This window comes from Neoarius graeffei, chromosome 1, assembly GCF_027579695.1.
Source record: "Neoarius graeffei isolate fNeoGra1 chromosome 1, fNeoGra1.pri, whole genome shotgun sequence".
Taxonomy (NCBI): domain Eukaryota; kingdom Metazoa; phylum Chordata; class Actinopteri; order Siluriformes; family Ariidae; genus Neoarius; species Neoarius graeffei.
The window spans coordinates 72,911,453-72,923,719 of NC_083569.1; the positions used below are offsets into that span (position 1 = coordinate 72,911,453).

At 40.8% G+C, this 12,267-nt stretch overlaps 1 protein-coding gene across 3 annotated transcripts in view; it reads left to right on the forward strand.

The window, feature by feature from the left end:
- The window catches only part of nhsl2 (NHS-like 2), a 213,743-nt gene that overhangs the window by 139,166 nt on the left and 62,310 nt on the right, over positions 1 to 12,267 (forward strand). The window contains exon 1 of one of the 3 annotated variants that reach the window (XM_060923016.1): positions 7,791 to 8,192. The exons of the other annotated variants lie outside the window; for them this stretch is intronic. Within the exon in view, the coding sequence (XP_060778999.1) occupies positions 8,159 to 8,192 (34 nt within the window). The 5' untranslated portion in view covers positions 7,791 to 8,158. Of the gene's footprint in view, positions 1 to 7,790; positions 8,193 to 12,267 lie in introns of those variants that run through there. 3 annotated transcript variants of the gene reach the window in all.

Below are 12,267 nucleotides of genomic sequence, written 5' to 3' on the forward strand. Positions count from 1 at the left end.
ATGTTTTCTCCCGCCTCTGTGTGTGCTGTTTGGCCAAAGCAGTGGAGAGTAGAAGAGAGGAACAGGTCACCATCTTCCACGCGCTTCTCCCTCTAACGATGATTCAGTCAGTCAGTGCATAGGAGCAGGAGCGTCATGGCAGAGGCAGAGTGCCCCAAGAAACGAAAATATAAGACACATTTTACATCAGACTACACAAAAGTGTATCCTTGTCTGATAAGAGTAAGAAATGCTCTGGGTGTCCAGATTCAATCGGTAAGGAGCTTCATATATGGCACATTGTAGTTATCATAGTTTATGGGGGGTGGCACGGTGGTGTAGTGGTTAGCGCTGTCGCCTCACAGCAAGAAGGTCCGGGTTCGAGCCCCGTGGCCGGCGAGGGCCTTTCTGTGTGGAGTTTGCATGTTCTCCCCGTGTCTGCGTGGGTTTCCTCCGGGTGCTCCGGTTTCCCCCACAGTCCAAAGACATGCAGGTTAGGTTAACTGGTGACTCTAAATTGACCGTAGGTGTGAATGTGAGTATGAATGGTTGTCTGTGTCTATGTGTCAGCCCTGTGATGACCTGGTGACTTGTCCAGGGTGTACCCCGCCTTTCGCCCGTAGTCAGCTGGGATAGACTCCAGCTTGCCTGCGACCCTGTAGGACAGGATAAAGCGGCTAGAGATAATGAGATGAGATGAGATGAGATGAGATGAGATAGTTTATGGGTTGGGGGCAGCTAAGTCCCCAAGTCAGGGTGTCAGCTATGAATCTGAGTGAATTCAGGTATTGTTCATTTCCAAAAGGCCACCCCAAAAATCCACCAGAATGCAGGAAATCACATCAACCAAATCCAAAATTTTCTGGGGGAGTACCCCCATACCCCCCAGCAATGTATTTGTCCCATCCCCCCAAAAAAAATCTCCAAAGCAGGGGGGACCTCCCTGAAATGAATTTTGTCAGGTTGGGATGTCTGTGTATGTGCTAGTTCTGATAAAGTGTTCTCAGTTATCTGACACAACCTTCAAATAAAACTTGCTTCTTTGTGCTTTCGACTTGGGAAGACTCGCACACAGCATGCTTGCTAGTAAAACAGTTCAGTTCATAAGAACGTTGCTGCTATTCAAGTGGAAAACGTGGCCACTGAGCATGAGTGAGCTAATGATTTAGCTTGCTAGTACAAAGTCTTTTTATTTAAACCATGCGAAGGGCAGTGACAGTGGATATCAACATTTCTTTCTGATGTGTTGCTAAATTTCAAAGTAAATACTCTGTAAGAATATTCTTGAATATTAAAAAAAATTGAAGAAGAAGAAGAAGAAGCTGAAGTCTGGCTTCAAATCAAATCGTAGCACTGAAACAGCATTAGTGAAAGTAGTGAAATGATCTAACGTGGGTAGTGTGAGAACTTAGTTGTGCTTTCTGGGATTGTGTTTAACTATTTAACATAATCCAGTTCACTTATTAAACTGGAAGGCAGTATTTTGTTATTCTCGGTGAACATGATATCTGTGGCTTACTACGTACAAGTCCCTGTACTCAGCCTGTGTTTGTTTTCTTCGTCTGTGTTGCCACTGTGTCAGATTACAGTCACTGGATCACACTTACACACATCTGTATGTATCTGCATACACAACCTGTCTGTCCATGGTTTCCTGGATGACTAGCATTTTTAACTACGCAAGTGCATTTCCTGAAGAACACATAAATGTTGTGAATGTCATGATGGATGGATGGATGGATGGATGGATGTGTCAGGTGAGTTGTGCTGTGTCTCAATTTACACTACCGTTCAAAAGTCTGGGTGACCCCAAACAATTTTGTGTTTTCCATGAAAAGTCACACTTTTATTTACCGCCATAAGTTGTAAAATGAATAGAAAATATAGTCGAGACATTTTTCTGGCCATTTTGAGCATTTAATCGACCCCACAAATGTGATGCTCCAGAAACTCAATTTGCTCAAAGGAAGGTCAGTTTTATAGCTTCTCTAAAGAGCTCAACTGTTTTCAGCTGTGCTAACATGATTGTACAAGGGTTTTCTAATCATCCATTAGCCTTCTGAGGCAATGAGCAAACACATTGTACCATTAGAACACTGGAGTGAGAGTTGCTGGAAATGGGCCTCTATACACCTATGGAGATATTGCACCAAAAACCAGACATTTGCAGCTAGAATAGTCATTTAGCACATTAGCAATGTATAGAGTGGCTTTCTGATTAGTTTAAAGTGATCTTCATTGAAAAGAACAGTGCTTTTCTTTCAAAAATAAGGACATTTCAAAGTGACCCCAAACTTTTGAACGGTAGTGTACATACCTCCATTAGTACACTTCCATGTAGTACATTATATACACTATGTAGTTACTTGTGTAGTACATGAATTGGCTAGTGTTGTCTCAAATCGAACACAGCAAGTTGTGGCTTACCGGAAATGATGATTGCAACATTTGACCACGGGTTGTTGCATAACACACCAAAAAATATCTGCCGGCTTTTTTTGCTCATCTCTTAAAAATTAATGTTTTTAATTTTCCTCATTTGTGTGTGCATTGATATTTAACACGACATGCCCTCCTCCAGCTGGCTGAAAATAGGTCGGTGGTCCCTCCCCTTCCGTTACATAACCAAGATGGTGACTACTGAGGCTGAGAAGTGTGCAGTGTTGCAAACTCAACATTTTGACCGTTTTGAGTATACCATCCAGGTGCACTGCATGTTCCCATACTTATCAGCGTGATGCACTAATGCACTCAAAACTGCAAGTGTAAGTACAGAAGTACACAAATTAAGACAACCGTAGATCTGAGCTATGAAATGAAGTTTGATTGCTGTTGGATGAATGGTGACTGAGCAGCACAGCTTGGCTTCTGATGGCCAGTGTGGGGCTAAAAATGCATTGCTGCCAATGGAAGACAAAAAGAGATGGACGAAGAGCAAGAAAAAGATGAGTGTAGATGAGTCATAGCTGATTTTATGTCTATGTTGGGTGATTTGTCCTGAGTTGTCATGGGGAAACCATGATCTAATGGTTAGAGAAGCAGCTTTGGTACTAAAAGGTCACCGGTTCAATTCCCTGGACCAGCAGGAATGGCTGAAGTGCCCTTGAGCAAGGCACCTAACCCTTATTGCTCCCCAGGCTGCCCTGGGTATGTTGTATGTTGCTCTGGATAAGAGTGTCTGCTAACTGCCTGTCATGTAACATGTCATATTAAGTTTGGTGGCTCTCTGATGAAGCATGACCAAGCAGGACTTTGATTCTGAAACTCCATATATTCTTACAGGGCAAGAAAGAAAAATGAGAGAACGAGTGCATCTTTCCAAAAGCTGTATACAAGCACACTGTTTGGGCAAAGGATGGAAGAGTTGAAGTTGGTTTGGGGTCAGTATCTCAAAAACTGCAGGAGAAGTGTGGTGAAAAACATTTGGTGTGATAGATAACAATAGGATGTGTGTTTCACAATCGCACGAAATGAAGGCACCAGAAATTGTAAGTGGTAGTGAAGCAAAACAAAAAAGCAAAAGACTACCATTGGCCAGTAGTAGAGATTGGTGCGATATTGGACTTTGATTTAACTTTACTAACACTGAAGTCTATCATGTACAGAATATGTTCAGTTCCTATGTTCAGTCACAAAATGCCAAGAAACTGATCCATGCTTTTTCACTTTGACTCATATAACGCTTTGCTCAATTCCCACTACTACAACATACAAACTACACCCTGTGCAAAATGCAACAGCAGGGTGTTGCTGTACTAGACAGTAGTACAGTAGTACATTACTAGCAGAGAGGAACTGTCAGGGCCTTCAGAGATGGCCCAAACATAAAAGCATTTCAGATGTTATATTTAATTGCTTTTATTCTTTCATCATTTCATTTTAATTATTCTCTTCTAATTCTAATTCAGCCTCATTTTCTATCAAATTTGCTTCAGAAATGAAAGGGTTACTGTCCTGAAAACTTTAAAATCGAGTTATCCAATGAGATTTTTGTGTTTGTCTCTAGGCTGAGAAGAGTTTCGAGCTGGCTCACTCATTGGTTCGGACTTCATTGCTGGGACAGAAGGCCATGGCAGTGTATGTTTATGTAGGAAGTGACAGATGAATTAACCAATCAGATTTTGAGTTATAGTAGGAGGGACCAAAAATTTATCGCCTTCAAGCTTCTTGAAGGCCAACGCAAGCTTAACCACGAGTCAGCGCTGTCGGCACAGCAGTGAAGTCACCTTCCAGCCGGTGTAGCGTTCATCAGTAGTGTTAGCGAATGCTGATAAAACGGTCAAGCCAGTGCTATCGAGAGCAAGTAGCACAGACTAACGACTGAAAAACTACGATTTCTGTCTCCAGACTCTTCTTCCACGCACACTCGCCATAGTATTTTTCACTCAGGCTTAAGTATTCATTTCCCTGTGTAATTTACTTAGTTACTTTTAAAATCAACGTCGACAACTACACATAACGGAGCGACCTAGCAGCCTGCTGCTAATCCCTTGCAAAATCCTTTGCCCTGTTGCTTTTTTGGTGTGTCTGGCTAAGTTTTGGCTGAGCTCAAGCCCCAGCTCTAATAGTAACTGTTCACCACTGATTACTAGTAGTACTAGTATTAGTGGTTAGCTCTACTAACATGTACTAGAAAGAGAGATCACATTCGACTAGTTTTAACTTCACTCCACTGGCTGCCCATTTCCTTTAGCAGTGACTAAAATTTTATTCGTAGTTTTTGAATCTCTTAATAGTACAGCACGTACTGTTTTACAGCTCTGAATGTCTGATAAACTGGCCGACTCTATGTTCCAGAGTGTGTTTTGAGATCATCTTGTGCTAGTCTTCTCCACATTCCATGTGTGAAAATTAAAAACAGGACTGAAGCAGCCTTTTGTTTCTGTGCCCCAAAGATCTGGAACACATTACCATTAAACATTCGTCAGACTTCATTTATCATTGATTTAAAAACAAACAAACAAACAAATGAAAAGTCGTGCAGAGCATGATACTTGCAAAAATCACAAAGAAATGGAAGTTATGGCCGATTAGGTGTTTTTATAAGATTTGACCTTGGTGACCTTGACCTTTGACCTTGACCCACCAAAAACTAATGATGTCTTTGTGTGACCCTAGCAGAGGTGGACAGTAATGAACTACATTTACTTGAGTACTGTACTTAAGTACACTTTTTGAGTATCTGTACTTTACTCGAGTATTATTTTTTTTGGAAACTTATAACTTTAACTTCACTACATTTAAAAGACAAATATCCTACTTTTTACTCCACTACACTTCTATCAAGGTCCTCGTTACTCGTTACTATGAAGCAGCTTTGAAAGTGGATGTTTTTTACTTTTCTTTTCTAAAATGTGATTGTTTTTTTCGCAGGTGACACTGAGACAGTCTATCAGTAATCACTAGGGTCACGTCACGTCTATAGACTGGATAAAATCAAGTTCACTGATTTCTCAGCAGCATTATTTAACATGATCAGTTGATGGCAGAATGAAAGGAGGCGGTTCTTCTGGGGAATGCATGCACCCATGGCTATACCTAGAACCCATCTTTCAGTTTTCAGAAAGGATTAAAGATTCATTTCGTTTTAAATGTTTGCTTTGTTTACTGAAAACAATCCACATCACGGCCGACAAAAACTCACTGTCCGACCTGCAGAAGCATACTGAGGGATGGAAATGTTTTATTCCAAGAGAAAGCTTGCAACGAAGTTGTCTGTGTTTTTAGAGCTAGCGATAACGTTGCAAACGTAGCTATGCGGTCTGGTTAGTCAAATGACTTTCTATGGATTTGCCCGCCAAGTCTCAATCGCCTTGTCCACAGCTAACGTTAACACATAGCTAGTTAACTTGGACACTGTTAGTTAGCATGTAAAAACGGAGTTATGCAAACATGAATAACGTTAACTTATCTGAAGTCCTTTCAGAAATATGTTTTAGCATAATCTTGCCAAATAAACAATGTAGAAATTTTCTTTTCTAGTAGCGTTAGCTACCCAATATGATTTTGAGTTTGAAAAGTGTTTGCTAGCGTCAGGTGGAGCTTCACTGACTAGCTAGCTTAACATTAAACCACCATGATGCACAGCATGCGTTCATTTTGTGAATTCACATTTCTGTCTTGGGTAACGGCGTTAGGTTTTGTAAGCGTTGTGGCAATAATACAACAATGTGTTGACAGAAAATGTACTTTTAATACTTAAGTATTTTTAAAAGCAAGTACTTCAGTACTTTAACTTAAGTAAACATTTGACTGGACAACTTTCACTTGTATCAGAGTAACATTTGACCAGTGGGATCTGTACTTTGACTTCAGTAATGAAGATGGGTACTTTGTCCACCTCTGGACCCTCGTGAGTTGTCCTGTGCATTTTGGTGAAAACTGGTCAAGAAATAGACGACACTAGAGCACCAACGAACAAACGGACAGATCAACATACTTGCAAAAATCTCCGATTTTCGCAAGTAACAAACGGCTGTAACATTAGTTATTAACTAGCTTTTATTATCTGCTTTACTGTCACAGGCATGCTTCTTTCACAATATATTTGTAGTATCTTAATGCCTTTTAATTATATCTAATTTTACAGCTTGTTTAGGGGGCGGCACGGTGGTGTAGTGGTTAGCGCTGTCGCCTCACAGCAAGAAGGTCCGGGTTCGAGCCCCGTGGCCGGCGAGGGCCTTTCTGTGTGGAGTTTGCATGTTCTCCCCATGTCCGTGTGGGTTTCCTCCGGGTGCTCCGGTTTCCCCCACAGTCCAAAGACATGCAGGTTAGGTTAACTGGTGACTCTAAATTGAGCGTAGGTGTGAATGTGAGTGTGAATGGTTGTCTGTGTCTATGTGTCAGCCCTGTGATGACCTGGCGACTTGTCCAGGGTGTACCCCGCCTTTCGCCCGTAGTCAGCTGGGATAGGCTCCAGCTTGCCTGCAACCTTGTAGAACAGGATAAAGCGGCTAGAGATGATGAGATGAGATGATTTGTTTCTTTCTTTGGATTTTTTTTTTTTTAATGCTTGAATATAGCATGAGAATTTTTGAAACCTGCCCACCTCTACTTGTGATGCGTACAGATGACACATCTTGCTGTGGATCGAGGTTTTTGTGAGGAATCTGTGTGCTACTCAGGTGGTTTGAGACCCCAAAGACAAAGAGACAATGATTTGATTGTGTGAAATGGCAGTTTAAAAAAAAAAAAAAAGAAGAAATTCTAGTTTGCAGGTGGACAGACTTGCATGAAAGAGTGTTTGGGTCAGATATTTGGTCTGGTTGTTTTCAGCAATAGATAAGCCTTCTGATCTCGTGTGTGTGTCCTTGGAAATCTGTGGTTAATTTAACAACAGTGTGTGTTCACTCATGAGTGTGTGTTTGAATGTGTTTGCTCCTGGTTTCTCGTTGCTGCCGGCCATGATGCACTGATATTTTGCTCTGTTTTTCTGCAGGCTGTGTTAGCACTGTGATAGTGTGCTGTGTCACACGGCACACTGATCTGATAAAGCTGCTGAGTCATGCTGGCATTTTGCCCGCTCTGTTTCTGAAGCTGATGTGTGATCGTGTGGCTGTGTGTGTATTGCTTTGCAGCTCACAGTGGTCATCAGCTGTGGTTCCTGGTGGATCTTTGGTAGAGACTCTTTAGGGACTCTGCAACTGAGCGTGTGTGTGCATGCGTGTGTGTGTTTCAGGCTGTATGTCACCGTCAGTTGGTTAGGAAGGCGTGTGTGAGTTTAGGAAGAGAAATGTGGTCACAATGGAGCGGGGGGGAGGCAACCCCAAACACGCAGAGCTCATGTATCCTTCCTTTCACTCTGCCATCGTGGAGGAAGCAAATCCAGACCCCCACCTCTCTCTCTCTCTCTCTCTCTCTCACATACACACACATACTGTACACACACACACACAGAGTCTCGCTCTCTCTGCTGTGTTTCCTTTTTCCTCTATATGACTGTTTTCTTGGTCTGTCTCTGACTCAAACATCATCTCTCCCTCCTCCAGACTCTTGGTCTCTAATTTGTCCACCTTTCTTCCCTCCGTACCTCTCTCACTCATCTACTATTTTGCTCTCCTGCTTCATGTGCAACTAGCTGGAGCACTTTCATGGCACTAGCGTGGTCTCCAATCCCTCCTTCTCTGTCTCTCTGTGTCTCACTCTCTTCTTCTCTCTCAATTCCTTTGTGAATATTGTCATGGAGAAATTAGACATCTTGAAGAGCAGACCAGGTAGGATGGACTCTATTCTTCTTCTGTTATTCACTTTTTTGACACTATAGTCAAACCTTCAAACAGAAATTGTGAGAGAGTCTGAATCCCACTGAGCGTTATGACGAGTGCTCATGGCAGCAGACTGTGTGTGCAGGTCCACCATGAGCAGCACCTGGGGGTTCATCTCAAACTCTAGAGCTGTAGACATGAAAGGGGATGATAGATATATGCGATCAGACCTTTTTTTTTTTTTAATCCCTGGAAGACACTAATGTATTCCTTGTTTTTCCACATCTAAAACTAAGCATGCATTTGTTATTAGTGAATGGGATTCATTAAAATAAATAGCCTGATAGTACGTCCATTATGTCAGATCACGCTACATTGGTTTTTAAGCAAATCCAGGATTCGGTTTGAACTGTTTTAATAATAGGCAACTAGTAGGCAGTTTTATAACATTTTTCCAAACTTATACTGAGTCATTTGACCTGTGAATGCTATAAACACTCTGAAGCCTCCAGGCAGTATTAGATTTCTGGGCATTGTGGGTGAATGTTGGATGAGTTCAAACCACTGTAATGTTGGTTTATTTAAAACATGCAATTTTTGGTTGATAAATTATACAGTGTAACTTAATCGTCCTGTGTGTATGAGAGTGAGACTGTGAGAGTGAGACTTATGCTTCAGTCATGGAGCCTTGAGTCATGGAATCTTATCACGTGTGCGTGAAAGTGACTTAAGGTTATGCGGCATCTTGACAGGCACGCGCACACACACACACGCACACACATGCACACACACAAATGAACCCAGTGCCCGTTTCTTGCTCTGGTTTTCACTCTGTGTTTGGTTCCCATTTCACCACTGGATTCCAGCACAGCAACGCCATCCACAAGTATAGTGTAATAACACTGATAATACACAGACCCTGCTCTCTATCTGGCACTTCTCTCTCTCTCTCTCTCTCTCTCTCTCTCTCTTGCTCTCACACACACACCAAGACTTACACATATTTCCATTCAAATGCATAAACATACATAATCTCACTTTCGAACAAACTGTACCTGTAACCCTTCTCACACTCATAGCTCCATCTATGACTACATTCTTTTTGAGAAGCCCGCTGGCTAATTATGGAGGTAAAATGAATGGTAGAGAAAATTAAGCTTCATGTAATTTTTATGCAAATGAGTTTCTAAATGAAGTCTTCGAATTCTGGCAGCCTGACAGGCCTTATGACTGAGAGAGAGAGAGAGAGAGAGAGAGAGAGCTCTATATACTACAGCTTCATACTCAGGGTTAAAATCTGAGTGTGTATTATGTGTGTTGATGTGTGTGATGGCTGTGACAGACTGTCGGGCTCTGCCTTTCTCAGAAATGAGTGTCATGCCAATATTCAATATTGTGTAAATAGATAAATAACCCAAAGAGACATGTGTGTTGAATATGTGAGTGTGTGAATGTGGTTTTGAGGCTGCTGCCAAACCTGCATTTTTATCTCAGTCATCTCTTGAGCCAACCATGGATAGATCTGTATCTTTTCATTACAGGATTTCTTTCCAAGCTAATCCCACCCTCTTTTCCACCTCTGTCTTTCATTGGCCTTATTATTTGGAGAAGCCAGTAGGAAAGGTTAGCAGTTAGTCGTTTACTACTTTGTGTTTGTGTGCATGTATATATTTATCCATCCATCCATCCATTGTCCATAACCATTTATCCTGTGCAGGGTCGCGGGCAAGCTGGAGCCTATTCCAGCTGACTATGGGTGAAAGGCGGGGTACACCTTGGACAAGTCGCCAGGTCATCACAGGGCTGACACATAGACACAGACAACCATTCACACTCACATTCACACCTACGGTCAATTTAGAGTCACCAGTTAACCTAACCTGCATGTCTTTGGACTGTGGGGGAAACCGGAGCACCCGGAGGAAACCCACGCAGACACTGGGAGAACATGCAAACTCCACACAGAAAGGCCCTCGCCAGTCACTGGGCTCGAACCCAGGACCTTCTTGCTGTGAGATGACAGTGCTAACCACTACACCACCGTGCCACCGTGTGTGTGTGTATACACACACTACAGTACCAGTCAAAAGTTTGTATACCCTGACTCATTCACAAGTTCCATTGAGGACTTCGAAAAATTTTGATAATCAGCATGTTTTGCAGATCTAGAGGGAAAAAGCTATTCAAATTCTTTTCATTGTAAAAGTATTTGAATATATTTTTCTTATTTCTCTTATTTCATAGTTTTGATATCTTGAGTATTCCTATATTCAAGACATTAAAACTATGAAATAAGATATGGAACATATATATAAAACAAAAAAGTGTTAAAATATGTTTCATATTTTAGATTCTTCAAAGTAGCCAGCGTTTACCTTGATGACGCTTTGTACACTATTGGCATTATCTTAACCAGCTTCATGAGGTAGTCACCTGGAATGCTTTTCAATTAACAGTTGAGCCCCATCAAAAGTTAATTAGTGCAATTTCTTGCCTTTTTAATGAGTTTGAGATCAAACAGTAAATCATAAAAATACAGTAAATAGCCCTATTCCACAACTGTAGTAATCCATATTATGTCAAGAACTGCCCAACTAAGTAAACAGAAATGACATCCATCATTACTTTAAGATGTGAAGTGACTCTTATTTAATAAAAAAAAAAATAAAGAAAAGCCTCTGAATTAGAAGGTGTGTTCAAACTTTTGACTGGTACTGTACACTGTAAAAAAAAATCTTGTCAAATTTACAGTGAAAAACTGGCAGCTGTGGTTGCCATTTTTTCACTGTAAAAAATACAGTGACAGTGTATATGGCTTTACGGTAAGGTATATCAACACTTGTAAAAACAACAGTTTGAAAATGTTCAATTTTACAGGTATTCAATGTACAATAATCAGTACATAACTGTTAATTTTACGGATATTCATTGTACAATAAACAATGATTCAAAATGATGGTTACAAGCAATGATCTACTAGACAGATATATATTTTTTTTAGAATTTTTTTGGGCTTTTTTCACCTTTATTGGATAGGACAGTGCAGAGACAGGAAATGAGCTGGAAAGAGAGACGGGGAGGGATCAGGAAATGATCTCAGGTCGGAATTGAACCCAGGTCCCCAAATTCATTGTATGACACCTTAGTTGACTGAGCCACAATGGTGGGCATGTTTTTGTTTTTTTAACAGGGCAATGATGTAATTTTAACCATCACATTCTGTTTTAGTCTTACAGTTTGTCTGTGTTTAAACTACAACAATTTGTAAATTATACAAAAAAATATGATCAATTCAACATATTCTTACTGTTAAATTAACAGTGGTATTTGGTTAGGAGTTTTACAGTATATTGATGTAAATTACACACTGCTTCATTGTTTTTGTATTTACAGTTTTTTTATGTCATGATTTTACATAAATTCACTGTTAATTCTACGGACATTTTTTACAGTGTACTGTATACTCATAGGTCTTTGAACCATTTGGAGATTTCACTTCTTCCTAATTCTAGTCATCCACTGATGTTCTTACAAACTGAATCCTAAGCACTTTTCCTGTTGTACACCAGATCTGATAACCTTGCTGCTTTAGTGTAGCTGATTGCCACTTGCAGTTCGTTCCTATATTCAAGATAGACTGCCTTTCAGATTTTTCAAGTGTAGATCATAAAGAATTTTCCCTGACACCCAATTATTTTTGTTTAGTAGACCAAAAGCTACTGAATTCAAATCACAGACTTCCAATTTTATTAGTTTTTTAAATAGAACAATTAATGAATTTAGGGCCACGTGGCCCTAAATTCTCCGCTATTTTTTCCTGCTTCACCATGACCCAATTCAAGGTACTACATCATGCATCACGTGGTGGGCTTTCCCCATTCACGCAAGGCATTGTGGGATACACATTTGAAGCAGGAGAGAAAAATGGATGGCGCGAATGTGCAAATGAAACGCGAAAGACCGACTACAGTAACGGAAAGCGCGAAGAAAAGATGTTATGTTGCAAAGGAAAGGAAACATAGGACCAAACTAATAAATATTAGCAGTCAGTGAGCACCTCGGTGTGATCAGCTGTTCATTTAGC